Genomic DNA, 19,528 nt, shown 5'->3' on the forward strand with positions numbered 1-19,528 from the left:
CTATAACTTTGATTAAAATACTTTAATTAAACATAAGAAATAGGAGCAGGAGTAGGCCATACGGCCCCTTGAGCCTGCTCTGCCATTCAATAACATCATGGCTGATCTTCGACCTCAACTCCACTTTCCTGCCCGATCCCCATATCCCTTGAGTCCACAAATCTATCGATCTCAGCCTTGTATATACTCAATGACTGAGCATCCACAGCTCTCTGGGGTAGAGAATTCCAAAGATTCACAACCCTCTGTGCGAAGAAATTCCTCCTCATCTCAGTCTTAAATGGCCGACCCCTTATCCTGGGACTATGCCCCCTAGTTCTAGACTCTCCAGCCGTGGGAAACAACCTCTCAGCATCTACCCTGTCAAGCTCCCTCAGAATTAATTCTTGTTTTGCCATTTGTGAAAGGTTCACCAAAATGCTTTGCCAGGTGATAATATATCTGATCGATCATCTGGTTCTATTGAAGTGTTGGCAGGATCAAAGTGCATTACACGTATGGTGCTCAAGTAGCACAGAGGAGCTAAGCTTTTGTAAGTTTAAGCAGTCAAATCATTTAAATAGGTTGAGTAAGCTCACTGGCCAAGGCACGGGGAACATGCTTGATATATGGGACTATTCAGATAAATAGCATTTCACATCTCACTTTTTGAGGGAGTGGATTTGCATTCTGTTCCTTATTGTGGTAAACTATTTTATCAGATAGCTCATCTTCAAAATTCTGAAGAACCACAAAACTGCAACATAGTGATTGATCCAGCACAGACTTGGTGGGCTGAGTGGCCTCTTCCGTGCTGCAATATTCTATGATTTATTACGTGTAAAGTCAAGCTTTATTGAGACCCTCTAATTGGGCAATTCAGAGACTAACTTATTGAGATGATAAATTATTGTGGAAATTTGCAGATGTCACAAAACTTGGAAGTGTAGTGAACAGTGAGGAGAATAGTGATAGACTTCAAGAGGATATAGACAGGTTGGTGGAATGGGCAGATGAAATTTAACATAGAAAAGTATGAAGTGATACATTTCATAGGAAGAATGAGGAGAGGCAATATAAACTAAAAGGTACAATTCTAAAAGGGGTACAGGAACAGAGTGATCTGGAGGTATATGTGCACAAATCGTTGAAGGTGGCAGGGCAGGTTGACAAAACAGTTAATAAAGCACACGGGATCCTGGGCTTTATAAATAGAGGCATAGAGTACAAAAGCAAGGAGGTTATGATGAACCTTTATAAAACACTGGTTCGGCCACGACTTTTTAAAAAATTCGTTCATGGGATGTGGGCGTCGCTGACGAGGCCAGCATTTATTGCCCATCCCTAATTGCCCTCGAGAAGGTGGTGGTGAGCCGCCTTCTTGAACCGCTGCAGTCCGTGTGGTGACGGTTCTCCCACAGTGCTGTTAGGAAGGGAGTTCCAGGATTTTGACCCAGTGACAATGAAGGAACGGCGATATATTTCCAAGTCGGGATGGTGTGTGACTTGGAGGGGAACGTGCAGGTGGTGTTGTTCCCATGCGCCTGCTGCTCTTGTCCTTCTAGGTGGTAGAGGTCGCGGGTTTGGGAGGTGCTGTCGAAGAAGCCTTGGCGAGTTGCTGCAGTGCATCCTGTGGATGGTGCACACTGCAGCCACAGTGCGCCGGTGGTGAAGGGAGTGAATGTTTAGGGTGGTGGATGGGGTGCCAATCAAGCGGGCTGCTTTATCTTGGATGGTGTCGAGCTTCTTGAGTGTTGTTGGAGCTGCACTCATCCAGGCAAGTGGAGAGTATTCCATCACACTCCTGACTTGTGCCTTGTAGATGGTGGAAAGGCTTTGGGGAGTCAGGAGTTGAGTCACTCGCCGCAGAATACCCAGCCTCTGACCTGCTCTCGTAGCCACAGTATTTATATGGCTGGTCCAGTTCAGTTTCTGGTCAATGGTGACCCCCAGGATGTTGATGGTGGGGGATTCGGCGATGGTAATGCCGTTGAATGTCAAAGGGAGGTGGTTAGACTCTCTCTTGTTGGAGATGGTAATTGCCTGGCACTTATCTGGCGCGAATGTTACTTGCCACTTATGAGCCCAAGCCTGGATGTTGTCCAGGTCTTGCTGCATGCGGGCTCGGACTGCTTCATTATCTGAGGGGTTGCGAATGGAACTGAACACTGTGCAGTCATCAGCGAACATCCCCATTTCTGACCTTATGATGGAGGGAAGGTCATTGATGAAGCAGCTGAAGATGGTTGGGCCTAGGACACTGCCCTGAGGAACTCCTGCAGCAATGCCCTGGGGCTGAGATGATTGGCCTCCAACAACCACTACCATCTTCCTTTGTGCCAGGTATGACTCCAGCCACTGGAGAGTTTTCCCCCTGATTCCCATGGACTTCAATTTTACTCGGGCTCCTTGGTGCCACACTCGGTCAAATGCTGCCTTGATGTCAAGGGCAGTCACTCTCACCTCACCTCTGGAATTCAGCTCTTTTGTCCATGTTTGGACCAAGGCTGTAATGAGGTCTGGAGCCGAGTGGTCCTGGCGGAACCCAAACTGAGCATCGGTGAGCAGGTTATTGGTGAGTAAGTGCCGCTTGATAGCACTGTCGACAACACCTTCCATCACTTTGCTGATGATTGAGAGTAGACTGATGGGGCGGTAATTGGCCGGATTGGATTTGTCCTGCTTTTTGTGGACCGGACATACCTGGGCAATTTTTCACATTATCGGGTAGAGGCCAGTGTTGTAGCTGTACTGAAACAGCTTGGCTAGAGGCGCAGCTAGTTCTGGAGCACAAGTCTTCAGCACTACAGCTGGGATGTTGTCGGGGCCCATAGCCTTTGCTGTATCCAGTGCACTCAGCCGTTTCTTGATATCACGTGGAGTGAATCGAATTGGCCCAAGACTGGCTTCCGTGATGGTGGGGATATCGGGAGGAGGCTGAGATGGATCATCCACTCAGCACTTCTGGCTGAAGATGGTTGCAAACGCTTCAGCCTTGTCTTTTGCACTCACGTGCTGGACTCCGCCATCATTGAGAAAGAGTGGAGGACAAACAGAAAAAAAGAGAAATGCTGTCAGAAACAATCGTGGAATGAGGGTGGTGGGAATCAGAGTGACCGTTTGTAATAGTAACCCCATTTCAGCCTCAGCCTTGGGCTCTGGGCCTAGGCTTTGCTCTCAGTGTTGGCATAGCAGATTAGCTGTGCAAGCCTCAGAGAGGTCCTAAACCTCTGAAAATTAAAGTGAGCGGCAGTGGCAGTAAGGCCAAACATTGTGGTCCAATCAGTTGAATGGCAGTGACATTATTGGGTGTGTCATTGCGAGTGCAAAAAGCAAGGGTACGAAAAAAAAGTGCAGGATTGAGCTGTTGTGCATTTGTGGAGCGACAACAAGATTAAGGAAATGCTGAGGAAAAAAAGACTTAGTATGGATGTAAAAGATCTCATACCAATTTTTGAAGAAGAGCAGCAAGTTCTCTCGTATCCTGGTCAGCATTCATCCTTCAACCAACACTACCAAAAACAGATTAACCAGTTGTTTATTTCAAATGCTGTTTGTGGGACCTTGCTGTACAAAGATTGACTGTCATGTTTGTCTACAAAACAGTACTATACTTCAAAAACCATTTAGTTTTGTGTGAAACACTTTGGAATGTCCTGAGGATATGAAAGGTGCTAAATCAATGCAAATTAATTCTTTCTTCTTTTAAGTGAACCTGGGTTCTGACTTTTCACAGCTTCTCTGCGTCTCTGTGCCTACACAGGAGGTTTGCAGCATGTAGCCTTCTTTCTCACCCAGCACTGAAGTATTCAGCTTCCTGCTCAACCCAAACCAACCCAACCCAACCTTGAAGCAAACAGCTTCCCACCCAATCTGACCTGACCTTACCCTGTAGCAGTCAGTTCCCTCCCGATCTGAGGGAACCTTTTTCAATTTGGCAAGCAACTTTTTTTAAAAAAATAATTTATAACCACTATACCATCTTCACTTTTACAATTCAAGAAAGTAATGCATGGTTTCCATTTCATTACTTAGTGGTACTCAATCAAAATTTAACAGCATGTATTGTGGTTTGCTGCACTCTTGCTTGGTGACTCTCCACAATCTTTCCAGATCTCAGTGACCTCTTTGCTTGAACAGTTTTTGCTGTTGTTGCAGAAAGTTATTTTGCTAACCCATGGCACACCTCCAGAAGTGCCTCCTGGCCATTGAACTAGGCATCTTTGATCAGAAGATGGGTTCAGATGAAAGACTTTCATTTATATAGAGTCTTTCATGACCTTAAGATGGCCCAAAGCGCTTTAGAGCCAGTGAAGTACTTCTTTGAAGTGCAGTCACTGTTGTAATGTTGGAAACGTGGCAGCCAATTTGCGCACAGCAAGGTCCCCCAAACAGCAATGTCATAATGACCAGATAATCTATTTTAGTGATCATGGTTGAGAGATAAATATTGCCCAGAACACTGGGGATAACTCCCCTTCAAAATAGTGCCATAGGATCTTTTACATCTACCTGAGAGGGCAGTGGAACCTTGGTTTAACATCTCATCCAAAAAACAGCACCTCCCACAGTGCAGCACTCCCTCAGTGGTACATTGCGTTGTCAGCCTAGGTTTTGTGTTTAAGTCTCTGGAGTGTGTCTTGAATCCACAACCTTTTGACTCAGAGACAAGCATGCTAACAATTGAGCCATGGCTGGCATGACTGAAGAAGGGCCATTAGCCCATTTGATCTCATCCTTTCAGAATGCCAGTGACGTGAAAACAAAGAGTTCTCGCCCTTCCCATGTTTTCACGTCACTGGTTTCAGAACTATTCAGGAGGTTAGCTGCCAGATATGTACTTGCGAGATATGTAGTTGTGAGCAGCATCATGTAATCCAAGATGCTCCCAGATAGATTGGGAAAATAATCCTTGCAGCAGAGATACCAACGTATTTAATACTGAGATTCAATTACTTTAATAAAATTTGTGTGTCTAAATTATCTTATAGTTTCTTCACATTTTCAAAATTCTGAAAAAATTTGGACAGCCATATTTTATTACAAAACTCAGTCTGTATAGGAAACATGATATGGCTGGCAGTGATGAAAATGGCTGGATGGGGGATGTTTTTAAGTTTTAGATTATTTCAAGCATATTACTCCAATGCAGTACTGAGGGAGGTGCTGTCTTTCGGATGAGATGTTAAACCAAGGCTCCACTGCCCTCTCAGGTTTAGGTTTTAAAATGGAAAACCTGTGACGTGTAAGCTGCAAGAAAGAAAAAATTCCTTTTGATCAGGAACCAGTTAAGACAAAGGTGCTTTAATAGTGGGACCACATCTTTAAAATGTTAATGGGTGCAGCTTTAATAGATGGATGTATAATTTCTGGTTGTGGTCATAATGTGTGAAAACAGTCTGGGGGAAAATCCAAGAAAGTATTGCAGGCCAGTGTCCCACTGCTTAGTAAGGTTTGAAGACGGTTAACACTTTGTTTGCCTGATCAAAGAAATGGCTTTACATCAACGAGGTCCCAGGACACAAATAGCTCAGTTCTCACTGCTAGTCTTTAGTTTTGGTGAGGATGCACCAGGCTCCTTGGGTGCTGGAAACGTGTGTAACAGTTTATACATTTTGAGACTGTGGATTGTGTTCCAAAAAAAGGTTCAGGTGATTTGTCCAAAGAAATTGATAAACTCCAGGAAACTGTAAAAAATAGCAGTGCTTGGATTGATTCTATTTCTCATAAAGTATTGTGCTGTTTTAATATTTTTCCCAGGCCACTTTGCTTCTGTGCTTTATTTTGTTTGTAGATGAATCCAGAATTGTAATATTGCCTTCTCTGTTCCTGAAACATTAGCATATGGGATCAGGTACAGTGATAGAGATTACAAATCCATTTTCAACGAGAGCTGCATTTATTTTTCCTCTCAGCATTTACCCTGTCAAAATCTTGTATGTTTCAATGAGATCACCTCTCATTCCTCTCAACTCCAGAGAGTATAGGCCCATTCTACTCAATCTCTCCTCATAGGACAACCCTCTCATCCCAGGAATCAATCTAGTGAACCTTCATTGCACCCCCTTCTAAGGCAAGTATACCCTTCCTTAAGTAAAGAGATCAAAACTGTACACAGTATTCCAGGTGTGGTCTCAGCAGGGCCCTGTATAATTGCAGCTTACCTCCTTACTCCTTTATGGGTCTATACTCTCTGGGGAGTTTAAAAGAATGAGAGGTGATCTCATTGAAACATACAAGATTCTGAGGGGAATAAAAACTGAAAATGCTGGAGGAGCTCAGCAAGTCAGGCACCATCTGTGGAGAAAGAAACAGAGTCAACCTTTCAGGTCGAAGACCATTCATCAGAACCAACTGACTTGCTGAGCTTATCCAGCATTTTCTGTTTTCATTTCAGATTTCCAGCATCCGCAGTATTTTGCTTTTGATTCTGAGGGGGCTTGACAGGGTAGATGCTGAGAAGATGTTTCCCCTGGCTGGAGAGTCTAGAACTGGAGGGCATGGTTGCAGGATAAGGGGTCAGCCATTTAAGACTGAGATGAGGAGGAGTTTCTTCACTCAGAGGATGGTGAATCTTTGGAATTCTCTACCCCAGAGGGCTGTGGATGCTCAGTCGTTGAGTATATTCCAAGGCAGAGATCGATAGATTTTTGGACTCTAAGGGGTAGGGGGATCAGGCGAGAAAGTGGAGTTGAGGTCGAAGATCAGCCATGATCTTATTGAATGGCAGAGCAGGCTCGAGGGGCCGAATGGCCTACTCCTATTTCTTATGTGCTCATGGAAAGGCTACAGCATGAAAGCAGGCCATTCGGCCCATCGAGTCCATGCCAGCTCTCTGCAAGAGCAATCCAGCTAGTCCCACTTCCCGCCCGCCCGCCCTGCAATTTTTTTTTCCTTACTCCAATCCCCCCCCCCCCCCCTTCCTACTTGCAATAAAGGCCAACATACCTTTTTGTCTGATTACCGCTCCTTTGGGACGTTTTCTTTACAAACTTTAAAGGGGGGCCGCCGGTTGCGGTGGACGGAAGGTTCATTTTGAAAACCACAGCCAACCGTCGCTGGCCAACGGCCGAGGGAGCGTGCTGCCGTCACGCATTTGAACGGCGTGACGCTCCGTATGCAAATCGAGCGTGATTCCCCGGATGTGCGGCGGCGGCGGCGGTGGCGGCTTTGCATCCCCCCACCCCCCACCCCTCCCCCTCTTTTTTTTTGCGGATTTTTACACGACGGAGTTTGCGCTGGTTGTTAAGTTAATTGAGAGCTGATACTGCGGTCTTGTGAGGGAGGGGATAAAAATCAGCAATAACATACGGAGAAGAAAGAAGGAAGGAAGAAAGGGAGGGGGGGAAAAAAATACCAAGCGAATAAAGAGCGGTGCGAGGCTTCTGCTGATTGAAATATCTGGAAGATTAACCTTCGTCAGCCAGGATGGTGAGCGAGCGCTTTTATTAATCAAGATCTCTCTTCACAAAATCCTCCAGATGTTAAAAAACACTCTTTTATTTTCTCTCCCTTTCCCGTGTGTGGGGAGAAGGGGGAGCTTTTTTTTTTGTTTATATAAAAAAAAGAAAAGCCGAGCGGCCATCATGATGGCCCCGCCGCAGTGTGGGCTCGGCCTCCTGCAGGCGCAGCCCTCCCCTCTCCTTCCATCATTGTAATTATATTAAATATCCTTATTTATAGGTGTCTCCCGGCCGGAGCTCTGGGTCCGTGTCACTCTCTCTTTCCCCCCCCCCCCCCCCTCTCTCCCTACTTGCTGCATAAACTGGGTCGACTTGGACTATTTCCCTCCCTCCTTACCTTACTCCAGATAACCCACATTATTTGACGCAGTTTTTTTTTAAAAAAAGGCTTTGCTTTTTATTTAATTAGAGGAGGAGGGGAGGGTTTCAAAGTGAGAAAACCATCTTGTCAGCTATTCACAACCCAACTCGCCTTGACCGGGACATTGGGTGTAAAATCTGATTTAATGAACCTCCCTTTTTTAAAAAAATAAATAAACTTCAATCCCATGTCATATCAGACCTGTCCGAGGAGAAAACGATGTGTTTTTGTTGTCTCTTCAGATTTAAGCCTTTAAATTATGTGTGTTTATATATATATATTTTTTTAAAATGCACGTTTGAGATGGTATATAACATTTTCAGGTCATTTTACTCTAGGCCTTTCAGCATTGAGCGAAAGTTTAAGTTTAAAATGGAGGGGGGGAAATGTGTTCGCTACGGTGTTATTCAAAAAAACATAGAAATTTTATACTGTAGGGATTCAGGGAGTAGGCGAAGTGGTGACTTAACCAATAGTCCAATTAGGCACATTAATACCATCTAAGGTTCAAATTAGATCATTTTATTTGTAGTAGCTTTATTGTATAATTAAAAAAAGCAAAATCTTGTAGAGATGTTGGAAATCTAAAACAGAAAATGCTGAAAACATTCAGCAGGTCAATCAGCGTCTCTGGAAAGAACGGGTATAGACTCTTAATCAGAACTTTCACATAAAATCTTCTCCAGTTTTAAAACTGATGCTCTTTGTAATAAAGATCCAGATACTGAGGATGTAACTTGCCTTGTCGTATGTGCGCACCATTGATTTTTGAGTAAGCCTACAATTTTTCTATATACATAAATATATTGGTGATTGTGATTGCTCTGTTGTGACTTGGGAACCAGGAAGACATGTCCCTTTTCTTGTGATAATTTGGTATTCCACGGTTTAAAAATAAGAGGTTGAATTGATCTAAAATGCAAAATTTATAATGGAATAATTGAAGAAATAATTGGATGTTGTGATGGGCAGTTTTTTTTTAGAAAGATGGGCTAAAATGGTCTGACTAGCCTTCCTTTGTGATGCAGAAAATTTGTGGCCAGACATGCATAAGCCATTTACACCTGATGTCATGTAATACTTTTTGAAACACTCACGACTCTAGATAAAAGCTGTGTAACTTGTGACAACCCCATAACTTCATTAATCAAGATGTGGAGATGCCGGTGATGGACCGGGGTTGACAATTGTAAACAATTTTACAACACCAAGTTATAGTCCAACAATTTTATTTGAAATTCACAAGCTTTCGGAGGCTTCCTCTTTCCACAACATTCACCTGAGGAAGGAGGAAGCCTTTGAAAGCTTATGAATTTCAAATAAAATTGTTGGACTATAACTTGGTGTTGTAAAATTGTTTACAATCCATTAATCAAGTAATTCTCTTGATTTGAAACCAGCCAGAGAGAGAGAGAGAGAGGTTTATTTTGACAGACAGAAGCAAGCAGCTGCATAAATTACTGTAATTTAATTAACTGTTTCAGAAATTTGAGTATGTTGTGGCTCTAATGGATTTATATGTAAACTGGATTCTGTATGAAAAACAAAATACCTGGTGGTAGAGTCTAATGGGTGCTTCCTTTGGGGAAAAAGTCACAAAGTTGAGGGGGTACTTAGGGAATTGGATCATCTTCGCTCCTTGGAATTGTGGGAATCCCATGAGATTCACTCCTGCAAGACTTGTTCACCTGATGATTTAATGGGCACATTAAATGAGATGAGGTAGTGATCTAAGTTTTGCTCATCCACCCAAAAAAAGTGGGCTGATTGACCTTCCTCGTCCATGTGTACCTTGTTGTCTTATTCTCATCCTAGAACTACAGGCGCGCACTTTCCTGCAGGAGACAGCAGATCGATAATATGAACCCACCTGTAATTTCTCTTCCTCCTTGGCCAGAAGTGCTGAGTTAAATTGTTGCAGGCTAATGGCACTTTGGCTGAAATCAGGTACTCGGCACAGATTGCGGATCGGACTTGGAACCTTGCTGCTCTGTGTGACTCACTACTGCACTGGACAGCAAGTTTACCAACTAAGCTATCCGGATTAAAAATGATTGACATTGTGACTATTCTTGTAAAATGCAGTTTTGGTTTATTTTTGTTTTTATTTGCCTTTAAACACGTACGAAGGTATTAAATGTGGTGTTGCATTTTTTCCGCAACTCCTTGTTTGACTCTCAGTCAGGCTTCTGCCTTTCCGCTGTACTGAAATGACATTAACCAAAGTCACAAATTACATCCTTTGTGACTGACCACAGGGCATTTTCCCTATTCGTCGTCCTCAACCTCCCTGAAGCCTTTGACATGATCTACCATGCCATCCTTCTCCAACGCCTCTCCTTCGTTGTCCAGCTCAGTGGGACAGTCCTTGATGATTGGTTCCATTTTTAGCTATCCAATCATTTCCAGAGCGTCTCCATTAATGACTTCTCTTTCCACTCCCACACTGTTACCATGGGAATCTCCCAAAGATCTATCCATGATCGCCTCTTCCTTATCTACATGCAGCCCCTTGGCAACACCATCCACAGACATGGGGGCAGCTTCCACATGTACGCTGACGACCCCCAGCTCTTTCTCTCGACCCCTTCACTGCCGCTGTGCTGTCAAATTGTTAGTATTATATCCAGATTTGGATGAGCCGAAATTTCCTCCAGTTAAACATTAAGACTGAAGCAATCGCCTTAGGCCCCCCTCACAAACTCTGTACGATTGCCACCGATTCCATACCCTTCCCCTGCCACAGTCTCGGGTTGAACCGGACTGTTCAGTAACCTTCATGTCCTAGTCGATCCTGAGCTGAGTTTTTGACCCCGTATCCCCACTGTCCCAAAGACCACCTATTTCCACTCCTGTAACTGTCGCCTCTGCCCATCTCAGCCTATCTGCTGTTGAAACTCTCATCTGTGCCTTTGTCGGCTCTAGACTGGACTATTCCAATGGTCTCTTCGCCGACCTCCCATTCTCCACATTTTGTAAACTTCAGCTTATCTAAAACTCTGCTGCTTGTATCCTATTCCGCGCAAAGTCCTGCTCACCCATCGTTGTTGTCCTTGTAGACTTGCATTGGCTCCTGGTCCCCCAACGCCTCCAATTTAAAATTCTTATCTGTGTGTTTAAATCCCTTCATGGCATTTCTCCTTTATCTGTAACCTCCTCCAGCACTATAGCCGTCGCCCTCCCACCCCAAAACTCTCCCTGTGACCTCTTGTACAACCCTCCCTCCTTTCACCCCACTATGGGTGGCTACGCCTTCAGCCACAAAGGCTCCATGTTCTGGAATTCTCTCCCTAAACCTCTCCATTTCACTTCTATTTTAAGTCCCTCCTTTAAAACCCATTTTTGACTGCTTTTGGTCCTCCCCCCACCCACCTCAGTGTCCATTTTTGTCTGATTATGTCTCCGAAGTCCTTGGGATGATTTTCTATATTAAAGGTGCTAAGAAATGCAAGTTGTTGTGAGACAAGCACACTGGATCATTTCACCACTGTACATTGCTAAGATGGCAAACAAATTAACGTAATGATTTAATTAGTCACGCATGTGGTGTGAGCTGCTTTCGTTTCCAAATTTGGTGTGGTCAGACAGTGTGATCTAGAGTTTCCGAAAAATGGTATAGACTTGAGTTATGTATACATTGTTTTTGGCAGAGCGCTCTGGAGAGTACTTGTTGGTGAATTTATATAATTGACACATCCATTACTGGAAAAAGGATAACTCTGCCTGCATTTTGCGATTCTGCAATTCTTCCTACTAGGTAGCTATTAGGTTAATTTAGCTAACTGAGCAGTTGAAAATTTGTCTGAGGTCTTGCATTTATGTAGTGTCTTTCGAAACCTCAAGATGTTTCAGAACGTTTGCAGCCAATTAAGTACTTTTTGAAGTGTTCACTGTTGTAATGTCGGGAAACCTTGCGCACAGCAAGTTCCTACAAGCAGCAAGTAGATACATGACCGGATAATCCGTTTTAATGATGGCTGGGGGATAAATATTTGCCAGGACACCAGGAGAGCTCCCCTGTTCTTCAAATAGTGCCATGCGATCTTTTATGCCCACCTGAGAGGGCTGGAGGGACCTCTGTTTAATGTCCCATCCAAAAGAAGGCACCTCCGACAGTGCAGCATTTCCTCAGTACTATACTGAAGTGCCATCCTCTATTTTATGTGCTCAAGTGCTGTAGTGGGGCTTGAACCCATGACCTGCTGACTCTGAGGTAAGCATGCTAACACTGAGCCAAGGCTTCCCTCCAAATAGAGGGAACAGGTATGTGAAATGTGGGCATTGATTAATATTACAAATTATTAATCAATGGACATTAAGAAGAGGGCTGCTGCAGCTTTAGTTTGATTTTACACTACAGTATCCTAAATCGTGCAATCCCATTTGCCATTATTATCTGTGCTGACTGGACCTGCTATCTAGTAGTGAATGGATATCTATTAAAACTATTGACGCTAATGTTTAAATTATGCTACCGTTGGATTAGAAAGTCAGGTCACGGTGAAATATATATTTTTTTAAAGAAAATTTTAGACAGGCTATTGGTGCTTTTTTAAAGTTCTTATTCCCTTTTTCTCTCCTTTTCCTCCCACCCACTGCAGCATTTTCTTCATAGCCCTGCTAACTAATGTAAAATCATCACTTATAAGCTAGGAGTTGGTATTGTTACAAATGTACATTAGCTAAGAGTCTGGAATTGTGCTGGATGTGACGAAAACCATACCGATGTAAAAGTGGTTTTAAAAAAAAACACTCTAATTGGCTTCTATGATGTAGCCGATGCAGGCTACCATATTCTCAAAATGCTGGAAGCACTCAGCAGGGTAGTTACTTATGTGGAGAGAACTGACAAGTTATCATTTGAGGTGTAGACCGTTCATCTGAACCTGAAATGTTAACTTGTCTGTTCCCTCCTTAGATGCTAACTGACTGAGTGTTTCCAGCATTTTCTGTTCTTAGTTCAGATTTCCAGCCTTTGCAGTTTCTTTTGCTTTCCATGATGAGTCCAGCTGCTACAAGATGTTAATTAGTGTAATAAAGAATACATATACATTCCTCCTGAGTCTACATTGGGGTTTGCAAAGAAGCCTAACTAACTCGTGTGAATTTGGCAATTGAAATTTGAAGGTCAGAAAATGTTATGGAATAGTATTGGGATAAATTGAACTCTGGATTTGTTTTTCAACGTAGGCAGAAATCTCAGTAGAATTTAAAGTACCACCATTGTTTATTTGGCAAACCTTTCTAGTTTTTTGTTCTGAACAGGTACTGGAGTTTTAAGTGCTTGATTGTACATTATGGAAAACTGTGTAAACAATATACTGAGTGACTGGCAGTCATACAGAAATTGACTGTCGTGTGCTACACAGGATAACAAAATAGGCTGTTATGCTAGTTTTGTACACCTGGAGTAGTGGAGTGAGAAAATAATTTTAAGACTTAAATTATTTGGAAAGGGGCTTTAAGGAGAGGGATAATTCACTGCAGTGGGGGAAGCTGTATAAAGATTTTGAAGATGATTGCAGAATGAGTTTTAGTATTTTTTGAAACAGACTTTTTAAAAAAAAAATTGACTTTAAATATTTGTTATCCATATGGCTCTCAAAAACAGGAATATGTATATGCTGGCAGTTATGAACTGTGAACATGCAATTTTGCCCCTACTTCTTGAAAATGTGTGTTTTTTCCATACCTTTTCTAACTTTAAGGAATAGAAAATGAGTGCATACTTAAGTTTTTGCATAGGGACATTAAGAGTAAACATACCAAAAATAAACTTTATTTCCCCATGGCTTCTAGAGGAGTTGACTTACTGAGACATGGTTCTGCAGGTGCCTGCTGCTCACTGGGCTACCTTGCCCAAGTGACAACTTTCAAATGTCAGCGGGCTATTCAATAGATGGCTGGAAGGAACACAGACAAAACTGATTCTGCTCTCTGTCCATGTGCACTTTCAAATGGTAGTGGTGGTGAATGGGGGGTGGGTGCTAAACTTAATGCAGATAACGAACAAGAAGCCTGGCAGATTTTCTCTTTCTCCCCACCTCCCAGGACAGGGTGACTGAGGCTAACTGTAGTAACTCTTGCTGTCCCAGGTGAGATCTGCTAGCTAGGCACAAATCAGGGTTTGACCCTGGGACCTTTCTTTGCATGGCTTAATTCAACACTGATGACACATTTACTAATTAAGCCAAATATATTGTATTCTTATCTTGAAGTACTTGGTGCACTTGCAAATATTTTTCAGATACTTAGCAAGGCTGATGCACATTGCCACTTTCTCAATTTGGATTGATTGGAATGCAATAGTTTGGGTATGTGTGACGCTGGCAGTTTGTGCTGTTGTCCATTGTATCTAGAGTAAGAGATAGTGGTTAGGGGATAGTTGTAAGAGATTCATGTACATAACAAGTGAGACTTCAATTTTTTTCAATTGTGCACCTTTTTGGGTGTTTTGTTTGTACTTTTGTGAGGATGCTCATCTATTGCTGGCTGTAAGTCAGGAACCCAGATTGTTCAATTCTTCAGATGTTTTTTAGAATGATTGGTTAAGTTCTTTGAAAAGGTTAAATATCATTCTATCCATTTGTCAGGCCTACTATCTTGGAACTGAGCAGACATGGAGAATTAAAGGTACATGTTTTTTTGACAATAAAATAGCCAAGGACTGAAGTCACCAAGTAGGCTACCAAGATTTAGCTGTTGAATTCTGAGAAACTTGTTCGCTCTCCATAATAGTTGTTCTGTTAATTCTACTGGTCATTTGACGTATAATTAAGCTGAGTGATCTGTGAATTTTATGAGCAAGGGTGCGTTATTTTATGTCCACTGGAATGGGCGACTTCCCATTTGGGCCTTTGATGTGGATGTGTAACTGAAGAAAGTTCCCTTTGATGCAGTGATGACAACAGACTTGTTTACGAGAATTAATATTCATCATCTCAGTATGAAACCTCTATCTTTACATGCAAATCATGTACAGTTTGATTGTAGATGCGACCTGAGCGGCTTCTCATCCCTATTTCTCACTCGGGACCCTGAGCTACATTGCCGTGCTCTCTTCCTTTTTTTCCCACCATGCCGAAAAATTGGTAGTTAATGAAGATAAGAATGTAATTAACATATAGTGTGAGTATATTTCAATGTATTTTAGATAGAACTTACCCTGCTGTGTCCACAGTGAAGCCATTCAGTGCTTTTCTTGCTAATCTGCTTTGTTTTAATAAACTCCTTTTCTCAAAGAATAAGCTTATTCTTCTGAATACTTCACTCTAGTGTGTATATATCTAGGCCAAAATGCTTTCTTCAGACACAACCCTGGTTCAGAAGGACAAAATCTATAATTGTACTGTTGGGTGCTTCATATAGTTCAGGGAGACATCGCTTGAAAATGTCACTCCCGCACCAGTACCATTTACTGAAATCTTAGTGCCAGCACAATACTATAGTTAATGCTATTTGTAGTTGGCATCTATTCCAATGCAGCACTTCAGCTAGCTTTAATGTTAATATCTTTACACCGTTGACGAGTGGTTCTTGCCATTACTGTTGGGCCCTATAGTGAGGTAATGAGACGTGACCAACGCTTGCATAGGGCTCCTCTTGTTTAGGCTGTTAAAGCATCTGAAATCTGGCTGAGATTGTTCTCCCTGCCACCCCCACACCAAAAAAAAAGTTTGCTCTCATTGATTTACAAGTCTAAGGAGGGGAGGGGTTGTTGCAATTCGGCGAAGTCTTATCTGGAGTATTGTATAGTGAAAATGAGGGGGACTTCATAGAGTTGTTAAGATTTTCCTGGGTATGGAGAATTTATATCCAGGAAAGTTCTTCCATTGGACACAGGATTTGAGCACTCCAGACAATCTAAAGTTAAGGGTGTCAAAAGGAAATAGGGAATTTAAACCGGTTTTTTTCCCCAGGAGGATCAGAATTGTGGAACGTGAAGATACTGGCAGATTTTTTTTTTAAAGGACTGGATGAATTCCTAATAGGAAAGGGAATACAGGGCTATGAGTTACTGAATCATGCTATTTAAACTAATGGGAGGTTTGGAAAAGTAGGCTAGATGGGACAAAACATTGCTATGTATTTCTTATTGTTTACTATAAACACTGAACAGCACTTAGTTTTACGAAGTATTCAACTTGTGTGATTGTGTATTAGGATTTTTCATTTCATTTCCTAGTACACACCTACATGGCTTGAATTGGTAAATCTGGTGATGCTGTAACTGCTATGTTCAGAAATGCAATTTAATTTGGTCAAATACTTGATGTTGACTTCAGCTACTGTAGATTTGTGTGGGATATTTGAACTTTAATCAACTTGGGTGGTGTGGAAATATGTTTTAAAAATTCAAACAAAGGGTGACTTGTGTTATTAAAATTGTTTTGATATTTGAATGAAGAGCATATGGAAGCTGTACTTTGTATTGGTTTTGTAGTGCTGGCTGAACATTTCCACATGGTTTTCTACATTAATTTTCTCCGCTTCTGCTCAGCTATTGAGTTTGAAAACTCAAACATGTTTGGGTAGCTTTCCATTGGGCAATTTTAAATCTTAAATGGATTTGGGAGTAGGGCATAGCCAGACGCCAGTCTGTTTTTCGGTTTCAGTATGGATCAAAATGTGTGTACCTGCAGAGTGTGATTATTTGGCTGTAATCCAATCAGAGTTAATGTACACTGATTATTTGGATCTCTGGATTACCCTTTCATTTTGGATGTGATCCAAATTGAAACCCTTCATATAATATGGCAATTGAGTCTTAAAATACAAATCTGCCTACAGGTCACTTGAAAAGATTAGAAACTAGATCTTAAACTAATGTTCAGTATGACATATTTGTTTTTAAAATTGGAAATCAGGGCGTAGATGGTGTATAAAGCTGGAGTTGTAGAAATGGGGAGTGAAGGGACTTGTAAATGAGGACAGGGATTTTGAATTCACTCTTTTGGGAGATACGGCGTCAATTAATTTGCAGTAGGTGAGCAGGATTTATTTGAGGACAGGATGTGAACCTTTGGGGGACCAGAGAGGACATCAGAGCTGAGTCTGGGTTAAGGAAAAATAGAGGTGGACAATGTTGCAGAAGTAGATTGTTTCGGAGATGGCTAGAATATGGGATTTGAGTGACATCACCACATCCTTGGCTTGAGAGAGCACCTTGGGAGGGATATTGGTTGGTGCCAAGGGTCTGGAATTTTTGGATGGTTTACTGATGTTCACTTGGAATAAATTCTGGCTCATCCATGACTTCGTCAGACAAACAATCTAGCAAAGCACAGATGGTTGTGGTGGTGTAAAATATAACTGGGTGTCATCAGCATACGTATGGAAACTGATTCCATGTGTAAAGATAATATGGTCCAGGGCAACATAAAGATGAGGGAAAGATGGGACCAAGGACGGAACCTTGGAGTATGTTGACTTGGATGATTCGCAGTTTCTTCCAGCTCAACGTTGGGAAGACCGAAGCCACTTTCAAGGACCGTAGAAACTGATGGCGGCTTAGAGATTGGGGGGAGGATGGCCTTTTTTAAGGAAGGGTTTGGAAGGGGAAAGAAATGGTGCCAGTTTGCGTTGGGGTAAAAATGTTAATTGAGTGATAAGGATGTGGAGGGGATTGTGGGAGTTGGGTGTTGTGTAAGAGATGAGTTTGGAGAACTTGAGGTTGAGTTAAAGGGAAGATATAGAGTAGCCCTCAGACTTGAGGTTATGAAGCTGGGAACTACCGGGGTAGGACACTTGAACAACATCACAGTGTCAAATCAAAACCAAGGAAGCTGTTGATCAGATCAGTAGTGTTATTGTTGCAGGTGGAGGGCCAAGCGAGAGGTAGTTGGGGGTTAGTATGTGCGTGTTGGTGAAGCTGTTGAAATTTATTTTCAAGGGAGATGGTAGTGGGTTTGGAGGTGGGCAGGTCTGATATGATGGCAAGACTATGGCTGGGAGTGAGGACAGACTGGTGGATTGGTGTTGTGCGCCTAGTCCTAGAAGTATGGAAAAATAAGAGTCCTGATTGAGTCCAACCCTTGCATTTTTAAACCTCCAGACAAATGCTGAAAAATGGAGCAATTGGGCTGTGTCAAGGAGTATTCCTTTAAATGTTATACTGGTGGAATTGAAATATTAATGTGACCAATTAAGTACTGCTTTTAAACTGTTTAAAATTAGTTTCATTATTATATCCCTCAGCTGCGTCACTTCTTGCAGAGGTGGCGGTACAGTGATATACAGTCAGGAGGGAGTGGCCCTGGGAGTCCTGTCAAACATGGGCAAGGAAACCTGCTGATTACCACCCACCGTCCTCCCTCAGCTGATGAATCAGTCCTCCTCCATGTTGAGCACCACTTAGAGGAAGCACTGAGGGTAGCAAGGGCACAGCATGTACCCTGGGTGGGGGACTTCAATGTCCATCACCAAAAGTGGCTTAGTAACACCACTACTGACCGAGCTGGCCAAGTCCTGAAGAACATAGCTGCCATACTGGGTCTGCGGCAGGCGGTGAGAGAACCAACACGAGGGAAAAACCGACTTGACCTCTTCCTCACCAATCTACCTGTCGCAGATGCATCTGTCCATGACAGTATTGGTAGGAGTGACCACCGCAGAGTCCTCGTGGGGATGAAGTCCTGTCTTTGCACTGAGGATACCATCCAACGTGTTGTATGGCGCTATCTCCGTGCTAAATGGGATCAATTCAGATAATATCTAGCAGCTCAAAACTGGGCATCCATGAGGCGCTGTGGGCCATCAGCAGCAGCAGAATTGTATTCCAGCACAATCTGTAACCTCATGGCCCGGCATATTCCTCACTCTACCATGACCAACAAGCCAGGGGATCAACTCTGGTGCAATGAGGAGTGTAGAAGAGCATGCCAGGAGCAGCATCAGGTGTACCTAAAAATGAGGTGCCAACCTGGTGAAGCTACAACTCGGAACTACATGTATGCTAAACAGCAGAAGCAACATTCCATAGACAGAGCTACGCGATTCCACAACCAACGGATCAAATCAAAGCTCTGCAGTCCTGGCATGTCCAGTTGTGAATGGTGGTGGACAATTAAACAACTAACTGGAGGCGGAGGCTCTGTAAACATCCCCATACTCCAATGATGGTGGAGTCCAGCATGTGAGTGCAAAAGACAAGGCTGAAGCGTTTGTATCCATCTTCAGCCAGAAGTGCCGAGTGGATGATCCATCTCGGCCTCCTCCTGATATCCCCACCATCACAGAAGCCAATCTTCAGCCAATTCGATTCACTCCACGTGATATCAAGAAGCGGCTGAGTGCACTGGATACAGCAAAGGCTATGGGCCCCGACAACATCCCGGCTGTAGTGCTGAAGTCTTGTGCTCCAGAACTAGCCGCGCCTCTAGCCAAGCTGTTCCAGTATAAGTACAACACTGGCATCTACCCGACAATGTGGAAAATTGCCCTGGTATGTCCTGTCCACAAAAAGCAGGACAAATCCAATCTGGCCAATTACCGCCCTATCAGTCCACTCTCAATCATCAGCAAAGTGATGGAAGGTGTCGTTGACAGTGCTATCAAGTGCCTCTTACTCGCCAATAACCTGCTCACCGATGCTCAGTTTGGGTTCCGCCAGGACCACTCTGCTCCAGACCTCATTACAGCCTTGATCCAAGCATGGTCAAAAGAGCTGAATTCCAGAGGTGAGGTGAGCGTAACTGCCCTTGACATCAAGGCAGCATTTGTCCGA

General features: G+C 43.0%; 2 protein-coding genes across 2 annotated transcripts in view; one reads left to right on the plus strand and one right to left on the minus strand.

The window, feature by feature from the left end:
- Positions 1 to 7,059, minus strand: part of plek (pleckstrin) — a 103,915-nt gene extending 96,856 nt beyond the window's left edge. The window contains exon 1 of the mRNA XM_067989478.1: positions 6,928 to 7,059. The gene's annotated coding sequence lies outside the window, so the exon portion shown is untranslated. The remainder of the gene's footprint in view (positions 1 to 6,927) is intronic.
- Positions 7,060 to 7,177: 118 nt separating this feature from the next.
- The window catches only part of LOC137324785 (calcineurin subunit B type 1), a 72,086-nt gene continuing 59,735 nt past the window's right edge, over positions 7,178 to 19,528 (plus strand). Inside the window, exon 1 of the mRNA XM_067989483.1 lies at positions 7,178 to 7,410. Coding sequence (XP_067845584.1) covers positions 7,408 to 7,410 — 3 coding nt within the window. The 5' untranslated portion in view covers positions 7,178 to 7,407. The remainder of the gene's footprint in view (positions 7,411 to 19,528) is intronic.

The sequence above is a fragment of the Heptranchias perlo genome, chromosome 8, assembly GCF_035084215.1.
Source record: "Heptranchias perlo isolate sHepPer1 chromosome 8, sHepPer1.hap1, whole genome shotgun sequence".
Taxonomy (NCBI): Eukaryota; Metazoa; Chordata; class Chondrichthyes; order Hexanchiformes; family Hexanchidae; genus Heptranchias; species Heptranchias perlo.